The sequence below is a fragment of the Beta vulgaris genome, chromosome 7, assembly GCF_026745355.1.
Source record: "Beta vulgaris subsp. vulgaris cultivar EL10 chromosome 7, EL10.2, whole genome shotgun sequence".
Lineage (NCBI taxonomy): Eukaryota > Viridiplantae > Streptophyta > Magnoliopsida > Caryophyllales > Amaranthaceae > Beta > Beta vulgaris.
Genome location: NC_079208.1, coordinates 4,154,748 through 4,175,926, shown reverse-complemented (window position 1 = coordinate 4,175,926; position 21,179 = coordinate 4,154,748). Strand labels below are relative to the sequence as shown.

The 21,179-nt window shown below is 35.4% G+C and overlaps 2 protein-coding genes across 6 annotated transcripts; both read left to right on the top strand.

The window, feature by feature from the left end:
• Positions 1-175: 175 nt before the first annotated feature.
• Positions 176-16,405, top strand: LOC104898359 (hypothetical protein). Of its 5 annotated transcripts, none has more exons than XR_007276058.2 (13): positions 176-605; positions 3,664-3,728; positions 4,729-4,801; positions 4,989-5,007; positions 5,179-5,298; positions 6,439-6,508; positions 8,081-8,124; positions 8,216-8,257; positions 8,365-8,424; positions 8,520-8,587; positions 9,307-9,423; positions 9,928-9,985; positions 10,089-10,274. XR_007276058.2 is itself a non-coding variant. In XM_057390691.1 (13 exons), the coding sequence occupies exons 1-12, from the start codon at positions 319-321 to the stop codon at positions 10,176-10,178; spliced, it is 996 nt and encodes a 331-aa protein (XP_057246674.1). In that variant the 5' UTR covers positions 177-318; the 3' UTR covers positions 10,179-10,205; positions 14,159-16,405. The 5 variants fall into 5 exon arrangements, 4 of the variants coding, with proteins under 4 accessions (XP_057246674.1, XP_010683728.1, XP_010683727.1 ...); XM_057390691.1 differs by lacking the exon at positions 9,307-9,423 and adding an exon at positions 14,159-16,405 and having other exon boundaries at positions 177-605; positions 10,089-10,205; XM_010685426.4 differs by lacking the exon at positions 9,307-9,423 and adding an exon at positions 10,805-11,690 and having other exon boundaries at positions 177-605; positions 10,089-10,205.
• Positions 16,264-20,373, top strand: LOC104898358 (alpha carbonic anhydrase 1, chloroplastic). Its single transcript, XM_010685423.4, has 6 exons — positions 16,264-16,405; positions 17,375-17,577; positions 17,660-17,763; positions 18,243-18,345; positions 19,424-19,606; positions 20,048-20,373. The coding sequence occupies exons 1-6, from the start codon at positions 16,336-16,338 to the stop codon at positions 20,174-20,176; spliced, it is 792 nt and encodes a 263-aa protein (XP_010683725.1). The 5' UTR covers positions 16,264-16,335; the 3' UTR covers positions 20,177-20,373.
• The last annotated feature ends 806 nt before the right edge of the window (positions 20,374-21,179 follow it).

Here is a 21,179-nt window from a genome sequence, read left to right as displayed (position 1 = left end):
AGAAGAAAGAGGAGAGAGAATGTAACCTAAAAAGTGAAGCAGAGAGAAGATGTATTGGGCTCAGCCCGTCTGACAGCAAACAATACGTCAGTCGTCTGACCCAGTACTTTCACTGGAAGTTAAACCGCCTAGTGCAAAGTTTAAACTGAATTACCTTACTTGTACGTGTATTCTTATTTGCCACCAAAAATACATAACCCACACTCCAACTAACAGTTGCCACAAAATCTCCTCTACTCATTTTCCACTCAAAATTCCTTCCCTTCCCCAATTTTCTTCCCGGAAGCTGATTTTTCCCGGGAAATTCGCCGGAGAATCATGGCCGGAGTTCTAAATTACGCACAAATCCCAATTCTCCGGCCACTAACCTGCCGGAAAATGCCGAATAAGTCATTTCGCATTAGGGCTTCGACGGAAATTTCAGAACCTACAGTAGGGGATTTAGATGCCAGAATTTCGACATCGAGCCCTAATTTCTCAGCCCCGGCGAATTTTAAGCCGCCGGAGCCGAAGCGATTCGGGATTAGACCAGATAGGACTTTTGATATTCTTGGGGCTTCTCTGTCTCTCGTATTCCGGTTAGGTACTGGTGTCTTTGCGGATGGGTAATTTCTCATTGCTTAATAACTTCTTTTGATGTTCTTTTGTTATTTTGATGTAATTAGATGATAGTAGATGATGATGTTTGCTTAATTGATTGTGTTCTTTGCTTAGGATGATGTAGTTGTGGTTGTTTATGTGGTACAGTGGTAGTGGTTTGGTACTATTCACGTTTCGCAGTGATTATTTCATAGTTTCTTGTGGTTTTTAGAAGTAGAGAATTTTCCTTTTGAGCATGTCTTGATGGGGGATCATATGCTTTTGTGTAGAATAAGAGATGAGTTTCTATTGAGGGTCTGTTTGGTTTGATGCAACATTTTCCATGAAAAACATTTTTCGGTGGAAAACGTAAATGAATATTAGTTTTCCTTTGTTTGAATTGATGGAAACTATTAAGCTAAGAAGGGGAAAATGGAGATGTTTGAGAGAGTGGAGGAAAATACTTTTCTGTTCCTTCAAATTTTTGGGGAAAATATTTACAAAGGGATGGAAAACTCTTTAACACATTCATTTTCCTTTTTAAATCCCTTGTCCAACCAAACAACGGAAAATGGGGAAAATCGTTATCCTGGAAAACGTTTTCCTCCAAAACAAATGGAGCATGAGAGTCACTAATAGGGAATGGATGCTTGGTGAATTTAGGCTCTGTTCTTTTGGACGGAACAAAACTAAATTTGTCTAAACTTGACCGAAATGAATGGAAATTGTAAGAGGAAACTAACTGAACTGAAACGTACCGAACTGAATTTGTCGGAATTGAACTAAATTTTTATTAATGCAGTCCAAAAGAACAGAGCCTTAGTCATGAGATATGATGTAGACTTGCTTAGTTTAGCCAAGAGAATGAGATATGGGACTGATACATTTTATTTTGTTGAGTGGAGCATGTCCTTGTTTCTCGGTTGAAAGGTGAGGCGCATCCTTGCCTATTGGTGGCAAGAATGCAAGCCTCACATACAAGAGGGATTGGCGCGCTTAGGAAGAGGTTTAGTTAGGGCTAACAGATCTTTGTTAAGTGAGAATTTGGAAGAGTGATTGGATTCAATACAAGAATGGACACGATGGTTGAATCTTCACAACTCAAGTGCAAATATGAGTAGGGTTTAGGGACAACTCAAAATAGTTCTTTTCCTAGCATGGAATAGTAGAAAATTATAACATTATAATCTATCTAAACTAGAACCAGGTCATGCCCAAGGGTCCATTAAACATCAACATGGACGGTTGGGAGAATTTTTACACTTCGCTGTTGTGCGATAGGAGTACAATGAGGTGTGGCAGAGTACTTTTACTAACTCGCTCATGATGTCAGCATTATGAGTTGACAAATAGTGTGAAGTCTTACTTGTGTGTGGGTATAGGATATATTTCAATGCCCAATGCATTTGAAAAACTATTTGAGCTTCAGCTAGACAACGTTGATTTTATCCAATGGCATATTCACAAGGTCATAGTACTTTTTTACTTACCAACAGTTCAAATCCAACACCTCTGACTTTCTTGGTTGCAGCATTCTGTATAACACAAATCCTTGGGAAAAAAACTGGCCCAGCAGTTGTTATCCTGCACAAGGGATTTTTGAGCTTTTTGTGATGATATTAGACTGCGACAGCTGCAAACCATCCACAGTGCCTGCAAAATAGGCTCTGTACCATTATTTGGATGGAAGCTATCCCATTGTGTCAACTGGATCTGTCATATGGTTAGTTATGTGGAGTGTCTGTCTATTACCCCCCTGCAAAGTAGTTTCTTTTTGGATGTTTGATGTGTAAGAAAGCAAACATGTCTTCCTCGGCTTACAATATGTTTGGCTAAGAGAAGTTTCTCTGTTCACTTCATAAAATGTGTTGTTTTTTTGTATCGGTAATAACAATTGAGCATTTTTGCTCATACTGCTCCTTTGCTTGGTTACGTCATGCTTCAATAAGGCTACCTTCCACATAGTTGAATGGCGGTACTGCCGGTATAATTATCAGTTGGGTAATACTGGATCTCATCCGAGCATTTTCAACTAGTAGTGGAATTGTTTTGTTACCTCGTTCCGGGTTTTAAGTTTCTCCAAGAACGACATTTAATGGACTTGTTTTTACTCTATTAGATCTGTTTTGTTTTATTTTTTTTTTCACGACTCCTTTCTTCTGCGTTAATAATTTCACTTGCACACTACACAGTGAATTTTCTATTTTTAAATTTGACCTTATTTTTTAACATTGTTAATCTTAGTTAACTTTTCAGAAAGATCGAGAAAAGTAAATATGAACCAATGGGAAGAGTTTTCTTTGGAGTAGGACATTTAAGGTGCAGTAAGAGAATCATTGAATATTGATTAGGACATTCATTTTGAAACATACCAAAAAGAAAAGGAAATAAGTGCTAAATCGGGGGAAGTAACTTCCCTCCAAGAAAATTTTAGTGCTAGGCCCGTTACCGTGAAATTATTTGTTGTCTTAGTCTCTTTGATGCTTGTCACTGCATCTTGTTTTTATTTACCATCAAGTGGTTTTTAAAGGCACAATATGAGGTGCAGATATTAGGGAAGCTTCCTTTAACTTACTTGATGAAATTTCATGGACAAATTGAAAAGAAGATTTCAAAATAAGTTGCAAAAGTTTTGAAGTTATGTATTCCAAAGTGTTGGAAATGCTTTCTGAACTCTTTCATCTACTTTATCTACGAAACCTGGAGCACGGACTTGCTGAAATAATTACTAAAATATTTACGAAGTACATCCCCTGCACCCACTAATTAATGTGCCATCTCATTGACGTTATTTTCTTTAGCTATACTTTTGACTTCTTTGTAAATGTATATTATGCTTGTCGAAGGGAGTGCAGTTTGAGGTTGTACACACTTAAGTAATGCCTTTTCCTTTGTGCGCTGTAGTTATCTGATGTTATCTCCTGCAATAATTATTTTTTTGACTTAATCCTTGGAAAAAAAAGAATGACTGAATATTGGCTAGATCAGTATCACTGACCATGACAGTCTCACGCTGCTCAATACAGAGGTTATATGCTATGGTGGTTCTAATACATCAAATATACTTGCATTGCACTTCGTCAGGTACTCGGTATCCATTGTGTCGAAGGAGGAAATCCCGTCGGACCAATATGCTTTGGAATTTGCTGGTAATATGTTTGTTCAACTCCCTCATTGTAAATAAGGTGTGCTTTCCATAAGACTTCGCGAGATTCCCCTCCCTTCTTCATGGCTTTGCATGTCTGTCCCTACTTCTTTCTTCTCTTCGGACGCTGGGTTTTCTTATATGTTGCTATGAGTGTCTTGACAATCTTGAATTGAAGATGTTTGTAAATTTTATTTTTTCTTTCAAGTTGTTCTGTAACTCTACTGGATGGCCGTTTTTCTTATTAGTAGTAAGGATATAAGTTATCATGCACCGAATCACGCTTTTTGTTTCTACTAACCTAATGAGAATAGGCATTTCAGAGCTCAACCTTTGATATGAGTATCTGTTCTTGATTTAAAATCCTGGGTTTTATGCAAGATAATGATTTGGTTTAGATTTCTGAATAGCAAGTTTCCTGGTTAGAGAAACAGCAGGCCCTCAAGATGCTTCAAGCATGGACTTATGTTCTTTGTCTTTGTTCAATGTCTTTATTCTTAGTTTACACAGGTCAACCTGTTAACAAGTTTCTCCATCAATCATTTCCTTGTGCTCAATATGTAAAACTTGATCAACTCACTCGAAAAATTAGAATCTCATTTGCTTGCTTTTGTGTATGTTTTCTAACTCTTTACTCTCCTGAGTCTGATAACTCTATTATTAAATGACTCTATTTATATCATTTTAACTGTCATTGGTACTTATAGAAGGCATATGAACAATGTCTGTTGTTGCTGCTGAATGTTTGTACATTTGTGCTGCGTAAATTATGTAATATTTAATAGTTCTGTCTTTCCACATAGGGGCTTAAAAATTGGTTAAGAAAGTGATGTTGCGGCTCCATATGTTGAAGTTGCAATTTAATAGCTGTTTTTTGTTCACATATGAACAGGATGGTTTCTCTCTCTACTTCTTAGACTAGTATCTTGCTGGATGAAATGATCTTTTTCTCCTTTGTTTTCTCTGCTAATTGCTTCTTTCTCTTGTTCTAATATTTGGTTCAGGTTTTAAGTTGAAGGAGAGCTCAAAGTTAGGTCCGCGTCCTGAAAAGCCTATTGAGATATATGAATTTGAAAGGTATTAAAACTGAACAGCTTTCCATCCCTTTTTCCGGGGTGTAGGTGCGCAATTGAGGGGAAGAGCGAGGCAGCATACAGCTTCTTCTTCTTTATGATAGTCATCTACAGCTTGTTGGAAATCTAACTAACTGCTTTGATCCTTTTGCATAACTGTTCATGGCCTCCAATTGACCTGAATGTATCAGTTGTCCTTTTTGCCGAAAGGTATTATGAATTTCATCAAGTAATTTTAATTTGTCTGCGTCTCTAGACGGATGCTAATTATATCTGCTTTTTACCTGTCCTAGCCTCCTAGGGAGTAATCACGTACATATATGCTTTCAAATGCATTGTCTATTCTTTACTCACTCAGCTATTATTCTCATGTGTAAACAGGTCAGGGAAATTGTAGCAGTGCTGGATCTTGATGTCTTGTACTATCCTTGCCCTAGAAATGGGCCAAACTTTCGCCCCAAAGCATCTCAGATGGGTGGAAAGAAGCAGTTCCCTTACATGGTTTGGCAATATACTCTGACAATTCTTATATTGCATAATCCTAGATGAAAACATACACTACTGTAAAGACCCTTCCTAGTTGAGTGTCCTAATAAATGTAGCAAGTTCTTTTAGTTTGAATTTGTCTTGGTCTAATCAGATTCAAAATTTTCTTGGGCATGTCACTTGACATATACTACTCTTCTGCACTTTTAGAAACCCTAGTTAGCCCCTGGAGGATCACTGGAATTGTGACATAGGATATGCTTCAGAAGTTCGAAATTCTTATATCCGTGTTAATTGATTTTTTTTGCTGTGGATAATCGCTGAAAAATAATGTTGGAAGTCAATTGCATTACCAATTTAAGCTAGGGTTCATTCGCTACACTGCTACAGTTAAGAGCTAAGGGTGAAAATTTTACATTGATTTAAGTAGCAGGGTAAACTAGCAGGGTAGACCTTAGAATTACCTTAACTCCTATAAGATCTATAGCATACTTGTTCACTTGCATGTAGAAGAATGCAAGGAAACTGAACTCCGTTTATCTGTTTTATCCGTTTGGAAGCTTACTGAAGAAGATGAATTTATTTTGTAATACCCCCATCAAGTCAGTGGCAATTGAATATAGATATCTATTATACAGGACTCCATGCAGTTGAAAATAAGCTCATGAAAATCGTTCAGTGGTTCAAGGACATTAGCTAATATGAATATTTTTCTCTTCTATCTGGTACAAGATCACGATGTCTCTAGTAGTCATTATTAATTTATGGTATAGGAAGCCATACTTCTGGGCCTTCCTTTCCTAAGAGAATCCTTTGGTATGGATACCAACACTTCAAGGGAGGGTTGTTTGAGGAAGCCATTATCTGTTAAAAGATTTGGAGCCTGCTTCCGCAGATTGTGTGGACTATCTTGATGGAATCATGCAAGCAATACCATCTTTGTAGGTTGACCCATTGTCTTGCTTTATTTTTGGATTAGTGTTACGAGTATTTAACGGGTCTCATTTTTAGACTGGCCTTGAGGTTCAGGTTTTATGGTCCCTTGAAAGATGGAACTCTTCTACTTCTACCTCTCCTCTCCTGGGCAGCAGTTGTTTTAATAATTTTTTGTTAGACATTTTGCAAAGAAGTTTAATTTTAGTTGGTTGATTGCAGGTAGATCCAAACACAGGAGTGGCCATGTATGAATCGGATGACATAATTAAGTACTTGGTCAATAAATATGGTTTGTTTCTTTATTGCATTCTTAGTCTGAGTGTCTTCATTTCATGTGTCGTTATGACATGTTTATCCAGTTATTAATTATTTCAGTCCTTTTCATATCGTTTCAAGCTGTTGTTCCTGATTCATGGATCCATCTGCTTAATTTACTTCTATCTGACTCCCTCTGCATTGTTTTCCTTACCCATCTATATTAGCTGTATATTTCTGTCATCAAGCATTTGTTGTGTTTGAGGACTGTTGACTGGCAAAGTTTAACTCATATTCTTTTTTTTTTATCAGGTAAATTGGCTAAAAATGATTAAAATATTTGCTGATATGCGCAAATTAATACGAACTTAACTATTTGCTATAAATAATATGAACGCTGCTATTAGTTGTGCAAAATAATATGGTGCTCAGGAAGACTTCAAGTATACTATGCTGGAAATTTTTGTAAAGTAATAAGAAAAAAGAGAATCATACACATCAGGACAGGATATATACAAATTATGAAGTATAAAAATAGGCTATTTGTTTTAAAAAAGTTTTTTGGCAGTATATTATCAGAATATTTTTCGTCGGTGATTTCCTTATTCTTTTGCACAGCGAAGTGTAAAGTTCATATTATTCATAGCAAATAGTTCAGTTTTTATAATTTTGTACATATATGTGAAAATTCATACTTATTATACTTAACCAAGTTTTACTAATTTAAAAGTATGTTCTACTGAAATGCTAATTCTTCCCCAAATGAATTGAACATTTATACACGTGCTGATAGAGGAACTAGAGTGTACTTAGGTCTTAGCATGCAATCTTTGTTTTGATGGGAAACAAATTTAGAAGAGATTGAGATGAGTGAACTGAAGATATCATTTATATATATTAGATATTTGGCTAAACATTTTGGTTACCTTATGACGAAATCACGCAGATTATCTTTAATGTTAGTCGTATGTGTATAATTGCCATGTGGAGCAATCAACTAAAACATCTCATAGGGTGTGAAGTAGCATCTAGTTCAAAATACACTCTTGGGCCCATTTTTCTTTCTTGCTTATTTATTTGCTTCTGCTTTTACCGTGTCTTGCATAATATTTCAAAGTTAAACTGCGGTGGTACCAGTTGCCTGAAAAACCTTTTCATATAATCTTTCTTTTGCAGAAAATTTGAGTGTATGAACTAACAGCCTAAACAACTCTATTGAACTAGAACACAATTCTGGGGAATAGGCTAGGTTGAAAATTTTCAAAGATAAGGAATTAGGGAGTAATAGGTCAAAGTAGTCTCCTACTTCCTCATCCTACATATATTCATTTTCCAATTTTTTTGATCATATGAGTTGTCATCGTCTGGGATATTGAAAAAACACTTTTATAATAGATACGTGTTTCAGGCAACTCTTAATAAAGTCACTTGAAACTGTATCTCACTTTAGCAAATGTCAGATGTACAATCTAGAATCAATCTAGCATCTAATTGAAGTATCTCTTCTGTCCATGACTCAAATGTTCAATCTAGAATATACTGTGCTACATGTATTCCTCCAGGAAGGTCCTGGACATGTCTTCTGACTTCGAAGTTCTGTATGCAGGTGATGGTCAAGTCCCACTTTTGTTGTCTCTGGGTCTACTAACGGTTAGTATCTTTTTTTTTTGCACAAGTGTTCCCCCCCTTACTAAACACTAAATACTAATGAATGGTTTTCTGGCACTGGTGGGTGATTTAGACCTTAACGGAAGGATTTGCAATGATTGGTCGTATGGGTAGAGTAAGTTGTGCTCAATCTCGTGTGGTTTCCTGATTGCTGAAGTTCCTTTGATTGCTGAAATCAATAGTTGTCACATTTTCTTCTTTTTTCCAACTTTTTTTTTCCAGGGGTCATCTTATATTCCAGCAAAATTGCCACCTAAGCCACTTGTATTGTGGGCATATGAGGTTTTACTCATCAGATTTTAAAATTCCTCATGTAGTCTTAAACTATGTTTCCCCATCAAATTATGGACCATTAAGTACTATATGTATCACTTCAGGGTTCTCCGTTCTGCAAAGTTGCTCGTGAGGTGCTTGTGGAACTGGAGTTGCCACACATTCAACGCAGGTATTATGTGGAACCTTTTGAATTTGTCTACTAAATTGTTTCTTATTCATTTTGGATTATTTACTCAAAGTAAGATTTTTGATGTGGACAACTTATTTGTGCTATGCCTCTCCTCACTATTGTTGGATACAGATTTTTCTCTTCACGCAACAGTAATGTTGCATAATTGTTTGTTTCATTTATCATACTCTCTCCATGCTAAACTAGTTGTGAAAATTCTGGTTCGCCTTAAATTCTTGTCAAGTTTCTATTACTCTACACTAATGTTTGAGTACTTCCACAAATCGAAACGTTGATTGGTTGAAAGATGGTGAACAGTTGAACACAATGTCTATTATATAATGTTCTGTTACCCCTTTTGTTTTTCCTTTCCCTTAATTTGGCAAGTAACATAAAAGGAGGGAGTAAAACAATACTCCCTTTGTCCGAAATGAAGGTTTGGATTTGACTTTTCTAAGTCAAAGAAAGTAGACTTTGACCATGATTTATAAAGAACATAGTTAAGACGGAATGCAGTGCAAAATTTTGTTTTTTATATACAAAAAATAGTTAAGATAGTAGGCATTGCAAATTTTGTTTTTCCTTTTGGACAATATTTAAGATGGTACGCAATACAACTTTTTATTTTTGCTGAAGAACATCTATTTGAAAGATCTCGAACAATATTAATATTATTAGAAAATCTAGCTTTTTTTATTTTATTTTTATTTCTTATGTAGGTGCCTCAGTGGTCAAAGTTAAGATTTTTTGGCTTCCGAAAATCAAAACAAAACCAGTTATATGGGATGTAGTAACAATTATGCATGCCCCTTTCTGCAGATTTGGGATGTCAATGTGTAGACAACCTTTACCCCTAATTAGTCAGTGTCTTCTATGACTTACTCCTCCGTTTTTATAAATTTCCTGTTTTTCCTCATTGGGGTGTTTCAGAATGTTTTCCCTTATTTAAACAACAAACGTAAGAGAGAAGTACTAGAAAGTAAGTGAGAAGTTTCAAAAGTAAGGAGAAGTTCCAAAAAGTAAGCGAGAAATTGCAAAAAGTGGGTTTTCCTTGGTCTCTTCCCACATTCCCTTTAAGAAGAACTTGAAGAGACAGAGGGAGTATTTTATTATCATGTTTCAATCCTGGAAATTCTGAGGTCTTAGACATGATACTCTAGAATGAAAAATAATAATGTGATAAATATAAGTAGGTTGGCCTGTTGGGTAAAAATTACAGTTATGACCTATTGACCAAAATGCTTCCAAAACTATCGAGGAAGCTTCATGTATTGATCGACTGTCAAGATCTTCTCCTCCATCCATGCCTCTAAAAGGCTCATAAACACTCTATTTTGCAGTTGCGCACGTGGGAGCCCCAAAAGACAGGATCTGTATGCAAGAGTTGGTCATTTTCAGGTAATTATTACTTTATGGAGACTTTACAGTCATGTCCCTTATATCACGTTGGGTGATACTGTGAGCTCTGACATTAACTTTTTTCCAACCGTAATCTTGTCAGGTTCCTTTTTTGGAAGATCCTAATACAGGGGTGCAAATGTTCGAGAGTGCAGAAATAGTAGATTACCTAAAAGCTACATATGCTCTTTAGTAGCTGATGTTCTGAGATAAAATGAAGGTTCTCTCTATCTTGTAGATATGTAGTTGTACTTAATATACCTTTGTATCTACTACTTTCCACACTGAAGGTTATACATGATGCTGATATATAAATCTAGTCAGAAACATAATAAAACTGTGATCTGAGTGCGTAGATTAGCTGCATGATCCTGTACTCTTTCAATCAAAAATCAATTATGGCATCATGCCTTTATATAATTGTAACTTCATTTCAGTTAAAAGAAACCCTTTACTTGTAAATTAGCATTAAATTTGGTTTTCTTCTTGCATTATATGGTGTGACTCTTAGAAAAACTATTATCATTCTCTGTTTTGGTTCATCTCCTAAGGATTGACAGTTTCTCTAGAGGTGTAAATGAATAATAATGGTATTTCAGAATGGGTATCTCAATGGCGGTTCGAGGATGGCGTATGGTTGTATCCAATTTATCTTGGGCTGTTACATCAGCTAAGGGATTGTACCTTTGGCTATGACCAATTTCTATAGGTTATCATGTGCACTAACATTACCTGTGTTATTATGCTTCTGCTCAATGGCTCAATGCTATCTATAAAATTACTGACTTGTCTTATGTCTAAAATTACTACTTGTCTCAGTTTTTCCTTGGCCTTTTCAACATTGATGTCTTATTCCATGTTTTGCTCCAAGCGCTAGCTAGTAGCTGAAGACTTGACTGCCTACTGCATTAGGCTCTCAGCCAACTTAAGAGAGATTGTGGAGATTGTTATGATGGTCCAGGAATTTCACTACCATGTCATCCATTGTCTTGGTGAACGTAGATGATCTTGAAATTTCTATGTGTTGTATTGATGGATGTATCCATACATATTCTTATTCATGGTATAGGGGACTTTATTAGACCAGAATCTCTCTTAAGTAAACCCAGTCCAGTTTAGCAAGCCTGATCCTTGGGACTGCGGATGGAAGGATAAGTGAAATCTTCACCCCTAGAAATGCAATTGGTATCGGTAGATGCCAATCTGTTGTTGTATACTCGTTCTATGCTCTTGTTGGTATGTATCTTAAACAGCACTCACGTGATTTACTCATCACTGTGTTTGGGATGCACGTGCTGTTGGGAAAGCATGGTGTTCAATGAACCGAGTGCACATTATGATGTGTGATAACTGCTAAGCATCACTCCTCTTGGTGTCCCATTCAACTCTTTTTTAGAATTAATGAAGACCATAAGACAAGACCCTATGGCAACAATTGCTAAAGAAAACCAACACAAAAAAAAGGAACGAAAAGGTGATATATGCTCTACAAGTCTTATTTTGATCCATTAACAGTGGAGAATCTTAATAATTGTAGAAATTTCAGCAGTCTTTCAACTAGAGCATGTGCTGAGGCACTCTTGCAGGATTGTAACAGATATTGCCCACTATCTGTTTCTGCTGTTGGAATATCAGATCATTGCACCAAATCTATTGTAGGATTAAGTGCATCAATATATGTGAAAGGGATGTCTTTAGAGTCTTCCTCATTTTCTCGCGACATTTTTTTTTTTTTTTTAGAATTTGCTTGTGCATGGATGATGTTTTTTTTTTAAAAAAGTTCGTTTTACATGGTACAAGGATTTGGGTTGTGCACGGGTCTACCCCAGGCTCACAAGAAACAACCCCCCCCCCCTCCTCCCATCGCGAGTCCCCCAAGAAAATCAATCCCCCCTGGGGTGTCGGAGACAAGATGGCAGACCATCTTGCTCTCAATTAATTCTCGTATGGATGGTTTTTCTAGAGCATCCAGACATTCTTAATGCTACATATATATGGTCTATTACATTGCACATTTGATCTGATGTGTATGCCAAAAAGAATGAAGAATTGAACTTGTATGTTCTTGAGCCACAAATAGATGACTTTTGCGGCATATTTGGTTGCGGGAATATATAGATGAGAGTAATGGTGATGGCAACCATCTTGCTCTCGCTTGATTCTTGCATGGATGGTTTTAAGAACACTCCGGCATTCTTGATGTTACTGATATATGATCTACTGCATTGCGTGTTTGATCTGACGAGCATGCCGAAAAGAATGAATAATTGAACAATGTTTTTGAGCCACAAATGGATGACTTTTGCAGCATATGGTTGTGGGTATATATAATGATGGTATGGTAATGGCAATGACTGTATCTAAACAAAATTTCTGTCCTTGTGCCCTCTGTTGTGAAACTTTATCTCCCAAACAGTCAAACATGTGTTTTTTTCTCATCATATTATATAGTAATGAAAATTAGGAAACAAAAGTTCTATGTGTAGGTGAATAAGCATCCAAGAATGAGACATTGTTGTGTATGTTGTTTGAGGGTGAAATTGCATTAGTAGACAAGACAAGATGTAGGGCTAATGCTGAAGTGGAGTGATAAAGTCAAGCACTAGAATCTCGAGGTATAGGCTAAGAACCAGCAAACAAAACAGAGTATATAGACTGTAAGTCTAATATTAACAGTGTCAAATGTCAATCGAGGATGTAATCATACAAAGTACCTTCTGGGTCAATCAACTTTATCATTTGGGAGATTATATTAGGAATGTGAGAGTAGTAGAGATGCACATATTGAGTTCGACCAACGTTATTATATAGGTCTAAGGATAGTAGATACGAGCGTATCGAGTTAGAGCAACATTAATATATGGTCTGAGTGGTGGGAGACTTGAACATGATCATATTAGGAAGATGAGGGTAGTAGATATGCGCATAACGAGATGGACGTGTGGTAACACATTAACAATTAGGGGGCGTTTGGTATAATAAATGGAAACGGAATGGAAAGGATTTGGATAAGGAGGGGAAATGAAAACAATAATTGTGACCTATAATAGTTGTTTGGTATCATAGTGGAATGGAAATAATTGAGAGATTTTTGATTGAGGAAGGAAACATAATTTGTTTCCACTAGTTTGATAAGGGTAACAAGGTGGGGGGGGGGGGGCTATGTTTCTCTCCGGAAACGGTATTTGTTACTTGACACTCATACCAAACAATTAGAAATGAGAATGCTTAGTTGAATCTGTTACCTACATCAAAATTCTCTATACCAAACATCCTCTTAGAATCTTGATTGAAGATATTTGAAAGAGAGTTGGAGGTACAAATATTGAGATAAGATAAGAGAAAGTTGGTTATAGTGGTTTGGGTATCTATGTCCTATGACATGGAATAGATAACGCACTGATTAGGGTATAGAAATGACGATAGACTATTTATATTTAGAAGAAGTTGGGGGGGGGGGGGATCAAGGGATGACTTGGACGTTGAAAATGATACAAAAAATCTAGCTTTGTGAGAGCATATAATGATCTCATAAGAGGATGGAGGCACATGGTCTGTGTTTTTTTTTTTTTTTTGGTGAATTAGGGATAGCATTATGTTAAAGAGTTATGGCAAAGAACCTATTACAATCCGATAGTAGCAATTCACGGCAATAATCCGACATAATTAGAATGAGCCGACAATATTTTAATTGGAGCTGATCTCGAACTAAAATAAGCAGGTTTGGTTTGAGGTTTTCATCCCCTTTAATTAAATGGGTTGAGGTTCTCCTAGGCCATCTCCAAGTCCTACTCCATAAGTTGAGAGTTCACAAGTATCTTCCACCACATTTAATTGTGCTTAGCTGTAGGCTTTAAGCTACTTTAGAATGATGTATTCTGGCCTGGGTCTTTGAAACTTTGGTTTGTAATCCTATAGTTGTAGGCTTTTAACTTAACTTGTGACTATGAGCAACACTTAAGATTTAGATGCAGCCTCATAGATGTTTTTTGCTGGGTGCTAAAGTAACACCATGATTTACACCACGCTGTGAGTATAATTTTTTTGTGTTAAGAAGTATTTAGTTTTATTTTCATATGCTTAATGTTTAAATTGCAGCTTGTTGGAGACAGGTTACAAAAATAAAATGGTTTTTGGGTTGACAAAATTTAAAATATGTAAAAACGTATGCAGGTTGGTTGGGTAGATCAGGTTCAGGTTGATCTAATTAAAGACATCAAATCGCGTTCCAATTTTCAAACTGTTCAAGAAAACAGATCAGGTTTAGGTCAAGAGGTTCCTAACCCGTTTATAGTAAACTCGAACCCGACACAAGTGACCCATCCTGATCCATAAGCCAGACCTACATAGACTTACAAATTACAATATGAGGCAAAAGTGTGGACACAAATGCATCAGATCCCATGCTGCACTGCTCTGGATGCAGTAGCATAACCATGTTCCGAGGCAAAGGAAGATATCCTATGAATGGGGCTGCTACGAGTATCATTAGGCTGCCTATTTTTGTTCTTGTAGCTGTGGAAAACAAACACAAAAGTCCAGAATCTGTAGTTCTTTTCACAGCATTTCACCACCAATAACTTTGCTAAATGCTAAGAGATAGAAAGAGAGAGTGCAATTGTTCTTTACTAACCACTAACAGTGCACTGTGCACTCAGAGTGCGTTAGGCTATGACGATGATGGGATGGCATGCATGACTCCAATTATGGGGGGAGGTTATATTTGTTTATTTGACTTATAAAAGTTGTTATGTTGGAGTTTTAATCTGATCCTTTCATGGTGGCATGTAATATAAGAGAATGAGATGCAGTATTAGACCTTTTTATGTCTTTAATTTTGGACCAAAAGATTTTAAGTGTTCCTCTTTTCATTTTAGTTTTGTAAACTCTAGTTATAGTGGTGAGTGGTCCATCTGTTAGCCTTAAAAATTAGTTATATTGTTATAGGACTGTGTATTTCAATAGTGATTGTAAGGTTGGTTTTGACTTAGTATTTCCAAATGATAAATTATACTACCTCCGTTTCTTGATAAGTGCAACATTTCCCTTATTAGGAATAGTAACAATAAGTGCAACCAAACTCAAAATGGTAAAAAAAGTTCAATATTATTACAAATATGCCACCAAAAAATAAGAGGGGACCACAACTTTTTAGTTTCATCACTTGAATTACTCTACTTTATTGTGGTCGCAACTTTCTCTCTCTAAATTCTTTGGTATTCCCCCACTTTCTCTATGTTCCACTTATTAAAAAACGGAGGAAATATTAGATAACACGAGTGTTTTCCTCAAATAATTCCCAACTTTTTTTTCACCCTTGTTACTAATAACTTTAAATTTGTAAATCGTTATTAAACCTAACAGAATGATTGATAGTGCTAAACCGAGCAAAAGTATTTGTTAACTAAATATTCATGGTCTATTCTATTATTCGTAACCATATCTTTCGAGGATGATCAGAAGAGCACCCTCTTTCCACATGAAGCCAAAAACTACATTTAAGGAAAATTCCAAAACCCAAGTCATGATGCAAACTCAAAAGGAATTCACTTTCCTATTTCAAGCGGCAATACATATCACAATTGTATCACATAACTCCAAAATTCATGTACTATAAATAGTCACATGTATTATCATAGCTAAGTAAGTGTTTTTTAGAAGAAAAAACAGAGAGCAACTAAATATTCATGTTCTTTTCTATTATTCGTAAACAAACAATTAGTCCTTCCATTTTAAAATATAGTTCTTGTTTCTATTTTGGGAGTCAAACTTTAAAATTTTTGACCAAATACTCTCACCAATATATATATGAAAACATACTCATATGGGGTTTTATTAGATTCGCCACAATGTATACATTCATAGTATTAACTTTTTATGTTTTTTACTAATACGACATAGAAAATATCGTAAGTCAAAGATACGTCTTGAAAACTGTGCAAAAGGAAACATAAACTATATTTTGGGACGGAATACTATTATTTAACCATACCTCATGTAACTTGAGCTCCATAATAAAGAAGAGATTCCTTCTATGTGGAGACAACACTCATACAAACGAGATCTCAAAAATAATTAGTGTTAATTTAGACAGGAAATTCTGTGACCTGTACTTGACCTTATATGGCCCACAAAGAGACCAAGATGCAGCTAAAACTGTATAACACACTTTTATATTGTACTCCATATGGTAGTATAAATATAGATTATGTATCTTATTCTATTTCAGGATTTTAAGGTCCAAACTTAGCCACTGTACTCCTATAATCTAGCCTTAAATCCAATGATCTAATGAGCTATTAGTGGGGGAGAATATCAGCAAAACATAACCATCCATAAAAAAATTTCTAATGAATTCCTCTTCTTCAACCCTTTTCTTGCTTTGTGCTTCATTATTGTTCTTCGTGGCCCTCGCTTCAGGTATGCTCTCTTTCTCTTCCTTGCACAACCTCTCCGACGAGTAGTTTTTAATTACGTAACAACTATATGGTAAGCGGTCATAAATGATGGTAACATTAATAATCATTCTAGTGTAAAATAATCAGGGATGGCTCGTGTTGATCAATTACTTTACGTCAAAACATTCATGTTCGCCATAAATTTCATTAATTTGTACTAGAATTTGAGAATATTAAGGGGATAAAATTCTTTTTGAATGAAAAACACATGTTTGAGGATGAATTATCGTTACCACATGCATTAATATGTGTCTTTTTTTAATTATAATTATTCACTAAAATTCATTTTAATTACCACCATTTATAATCCCCTATCAAATAGGTTGTTAATAAAAATAAGGACTTACACGTAAATTAATTAGGCCATGCTCTAGTAGGATTTGTATCAAGGGGTGGTTGTTATTCTTAAGGTAGGAACTACAATTGTATAGAATCGTCTTTCAATTTTTTACTTGAGCTATCAATTACATCTCCTCCTTTTTTTTTTTTTCAAGTCTCTAGTTGGAATTATTTTTAAAAAAAATCAAACTAATAACACCCAACAGGAATGAAAAAATTATTAGATTTTTCCATTCAGAATTAAAAAAAAGGTAATAAATTAATCAAGTTACCTACTGAATCGAATATAAATGTCATCTACCTTAGATGGTAAAAAGTCTTGTAGAATAGTATCCGAGACTTAAGATCAAATCTCGTCTACATTACAGCAGCGCTTAGTCGCTCATTTCACTGAAAAGAACCTACTGAATCCAATCTCTCACGAGCAAGATCAACTCAAATATACACGCTAAACTTTTAAAAACAGTCGGGCAAAGAATCTTCCATGTGACTTAGACCAACCAGTAGAACTTAAATGTGGAATTAAATCAAAAAATTGAAATGATACATACAGAGTACAGACAATTCTTATATTTGTTCTTATATGAAACAGAGAAACTCCCGGAGTTCAGTTCTTCAAATACAGAGAAATGGGGAAGTATGCACCCGAATTATGCAGCTTGCTCAAAAGGCAAGAGGCAATCCCCCATTAATATCAACACCAACGACGTCGTCGCCAACAAAACCATGAAACCTTTGAGCAGAAAATACCATATTTACAATGCTACATTGTGCACTGATGGCTATGATACTGAGGTTTTTCTCCTTTCAACACTTAACTTGGCCATAAATTCAAGTTATCAAAATTTTGAACAATGTATTTGCTGTGAAAATGTAGGTTGCATTTAATGGACGAGGAGAATTGATAATAGATGGCAGAACATACAAATTGAAGCAGATGCATTGGCATACTCCATCGGAGCACCGCCTTAATGGTGTCCAGTAAGCATCAACTTTGTAGACTTAGGCGACATTTGGTAGGGCGTAAAACATTTTAGAGGAAAATTACTTTCATCTATTTTCAATTTTACATTGTCTGGTTTGCAAAGGAGTGTAAAACCATTTTTTCTAAGAGTAATATTGCTCTCCTAATGATGGAAAACCATTTTCTCCTCAAAATGAAGGGAAAACTGTTTCCTTTCCTTTTTCTTATCTCATATGCACACTCCGCTCATTACCTTCTTACTTTCCTTTTGATTTTCCTTTCGTTTTCATCATTATTTTTACATGGAACCAAATAACGGAAAACTAATTTTGAAATCGTGTTTTTTGTTGTAAATTGTTTTCCATGAAAATCACTTTACACTAAAAATATTTTTACACTGTAACAATTTAGCAATTTCCCTCAAATGCATATAATTAATAATTTTCATTGTGAAACTGAATGTTTTGTTCAATTTACTTGTATGGTCATATTAAAGATACCCGGCAGAGCTACATCAAGTACATGCAACCGATGATGGCAACCGGGCAGTTGTGGCGATCCTCTTTGAGTATGGAAAACCTGATCCAGTTCTTACCATGGTATATATTTTTCTAAGTTTTAATTGTCTCATCACATATTGCCGATGAACTTATCTTTGCTGAACTTAACTTATGTTAATCAATATCATCTATTATCAATACAAATTTTATAACTTTTGTATACAGTAATCTCTTAATATGTATATTAACAGTCTAATTTGCAAAGTTTATGCATGCAAAACAGATAATCCACAAGACAAAAAGTGTTGGAATATTTAGAGTTAAATGGGATTTAGGTTGTTTGGAATGGTCTTATGGAGGTTGGACAAACGAAAGGAAACACGAGCAAGCAAAAAAGGCGCGACCTATGTCGTGCGGTGTGACCTCGTGGTCGCGAGGTGCGATCTATATCGCACCGTGCGATTTGCTCTGTTTTTTTCGCTGCGAGTTTTTATTTTGACGGTTTCAATCCGTTGCTTTGCGATGGTTAATTTTTGTCCGCTTTTAATTGAATAAGGATCTTTTCACTCACTTAGGATGGTGACACATCATGATTAACCTCTCTAAGTTAATATAAGAAGATTAACTTCTTTCCAGATGAGGTGAATTTAAGAAATCAGTTTTTCATTTTCACAATATAAACTTGCTTCCCTTGAGAGAAAACCTTGTACCCTTTTTCTCAAGTGTTTTTCACAAACATCAAACACATAGTTCTTGTTGATTCACATAGAAGATCATCTTTGTGAATTGTTCTCACCATTGTATCTCATCGATTATTTCATGTTAAACCATTGATACTAGAGGAGTGAAATTAAACCAATAGGAAAGCGTAGTTTCCGTACCTTATAGTAGTATATCCGTTTCCCTTGTTAATCATACATCTAACAAAAAGGAGGGAATAATTTGGTTTCCATAAACATAACACTCACAACACATCTGTTGACTGTTATGTACGTTGAACTTAATTATAACACCTTATTTAAAAAAAAAATGCAGATTATGTTTCAGTAAGCTAAGATAAAATTCCTCAAATGTGTGAAGCATAATAGAAAAGAAACAGATATAGTGTGATGCTAATTTTGTTTTCCTAAGTTACTTTATTTATTGTTTGATTAATATGACTGTCGATGAGTTTCAGCTGAAACCCCAATTGAATGAACTAGCTAAGGAACCTTGTCAAGGTGGTCTTGAAAGACAAGTTGCCATCCCATGGTTTGGGTCAAGCTTCTTGAAGAAGAGACCTCGCAAATATTACAGATATCCTGGCTCTCTCACCACCCCTCCTTGTGATGAGAATGTTATTTGGAGTGTTCTTACAAAGGTATGTACAACAATCATGAATGCACACTCTTCGACATATATCTTTAACCATAAATATTCTTCTTTACGTGTTTATAAAATTATATAATATTACAATAATATATCAAATGGACACATTAAAAAGAATATATACAAGATTCTCATATGACGACCTTTTTTCATATTGTCGATTATTTACGGTCAAAATATACAGGTTGACTTTTTGTTTCAAAAAAGGTCATGTATTATATATATGGTCAAAACAAGTTTTCTTGTAGTGTATCAAATGTAAATGATAAGTTTTTGATGGTATTAAAGTTCCGACAGTCTAATGATACCCCATGGTGGATCTTGTAGATTTAGTCATGACATTGGGCAAATGATACTTATTTGATGCAAATTTCATTGTTTTTTGGGCTAACTTTAATTTATTTCTCTTTGGATGTCGATTTTACGTGTGTAGGTGGAATCGATAACAAAAGATCAAATTGAAGCTCTAAAGGCACCTCTGTGTGAGGCTAATAAGATCAAGAATGCAAGGCCTACACAACCTCTAAATGGAAGAAAGGTCCAAAAGTATGATGGCAAGTAGCTAAGAGCAAGACTGTTGTTGTCCCCCCCTCACGATAACTCCACTAGCTCGCTCTAACACCAAAGAAATAAGAACTTAGTTAATGATTTGACCATTGAATTGCTGAGGGGAACAACATAAATTTGTATAAAATGAACAAAATTCAAAGAGATCATCGAATAATAATAATGTTTTGATGATCAAAACGTTTTGTATGCTCATAAGTATCATATTTTGGGCCCTCTTCCAAAATCCCGTGGTAAAAAGAATTTCTTTTAAACTGTCCTCGCACAGGGTCACTCACCCAGAGGCCCACCAAACCCCAACCCCCCATCATTGCAATTTTTTTCCACCAAGATTTGAACCTTGATCCCCCATATGAAAAATATGAAGTCATACAATTGGACTCAAGGGTTTAGTTGTTCATAAGTATCATATGGATATACGCTTAATGTTAGTAAAACGTATCGTATGTGCTAACAATTCAAGCAATCAAAGTATAATATATTGAGGAAATAAGAAAATAAAGCAATACAAAATGATAGAGATGATATTTAGGGCAATATTTTCTCATCTAACTAGGATATATTTTGTATAGATTAATCCTTATATTGTATATGGTTTCCTAACACGGTTAAGATTCGATATTATAATCCATATAAATATATTGATCAATGGAACACTCCAGAATAAGGAGTTTATCATAATCTAACACAACATACTAGAAGATTTAACGTGTAAACTCTTGAATAGGGAGGAAACCATGAACAATGCACTAGGACTTTAAATATAACATGATAAAACAAGGAGAGTTATTTAATCTCTCTAAAATCTCTAACCTTTCTGTAAGGTTCTCCAACCTCTCTAGATTTTAAAAATGTTAAATATTAGGGAAAAGAAATAACTGTTGTTTAACAAGACTATGGGACAAGTCACCAACATCATATAAATTTTAAAAAGTCCCTGTAGTGTCATGTGATGAGACGCACCACTATCAAGAAGCCCGAATTTGTACTAGGATTGG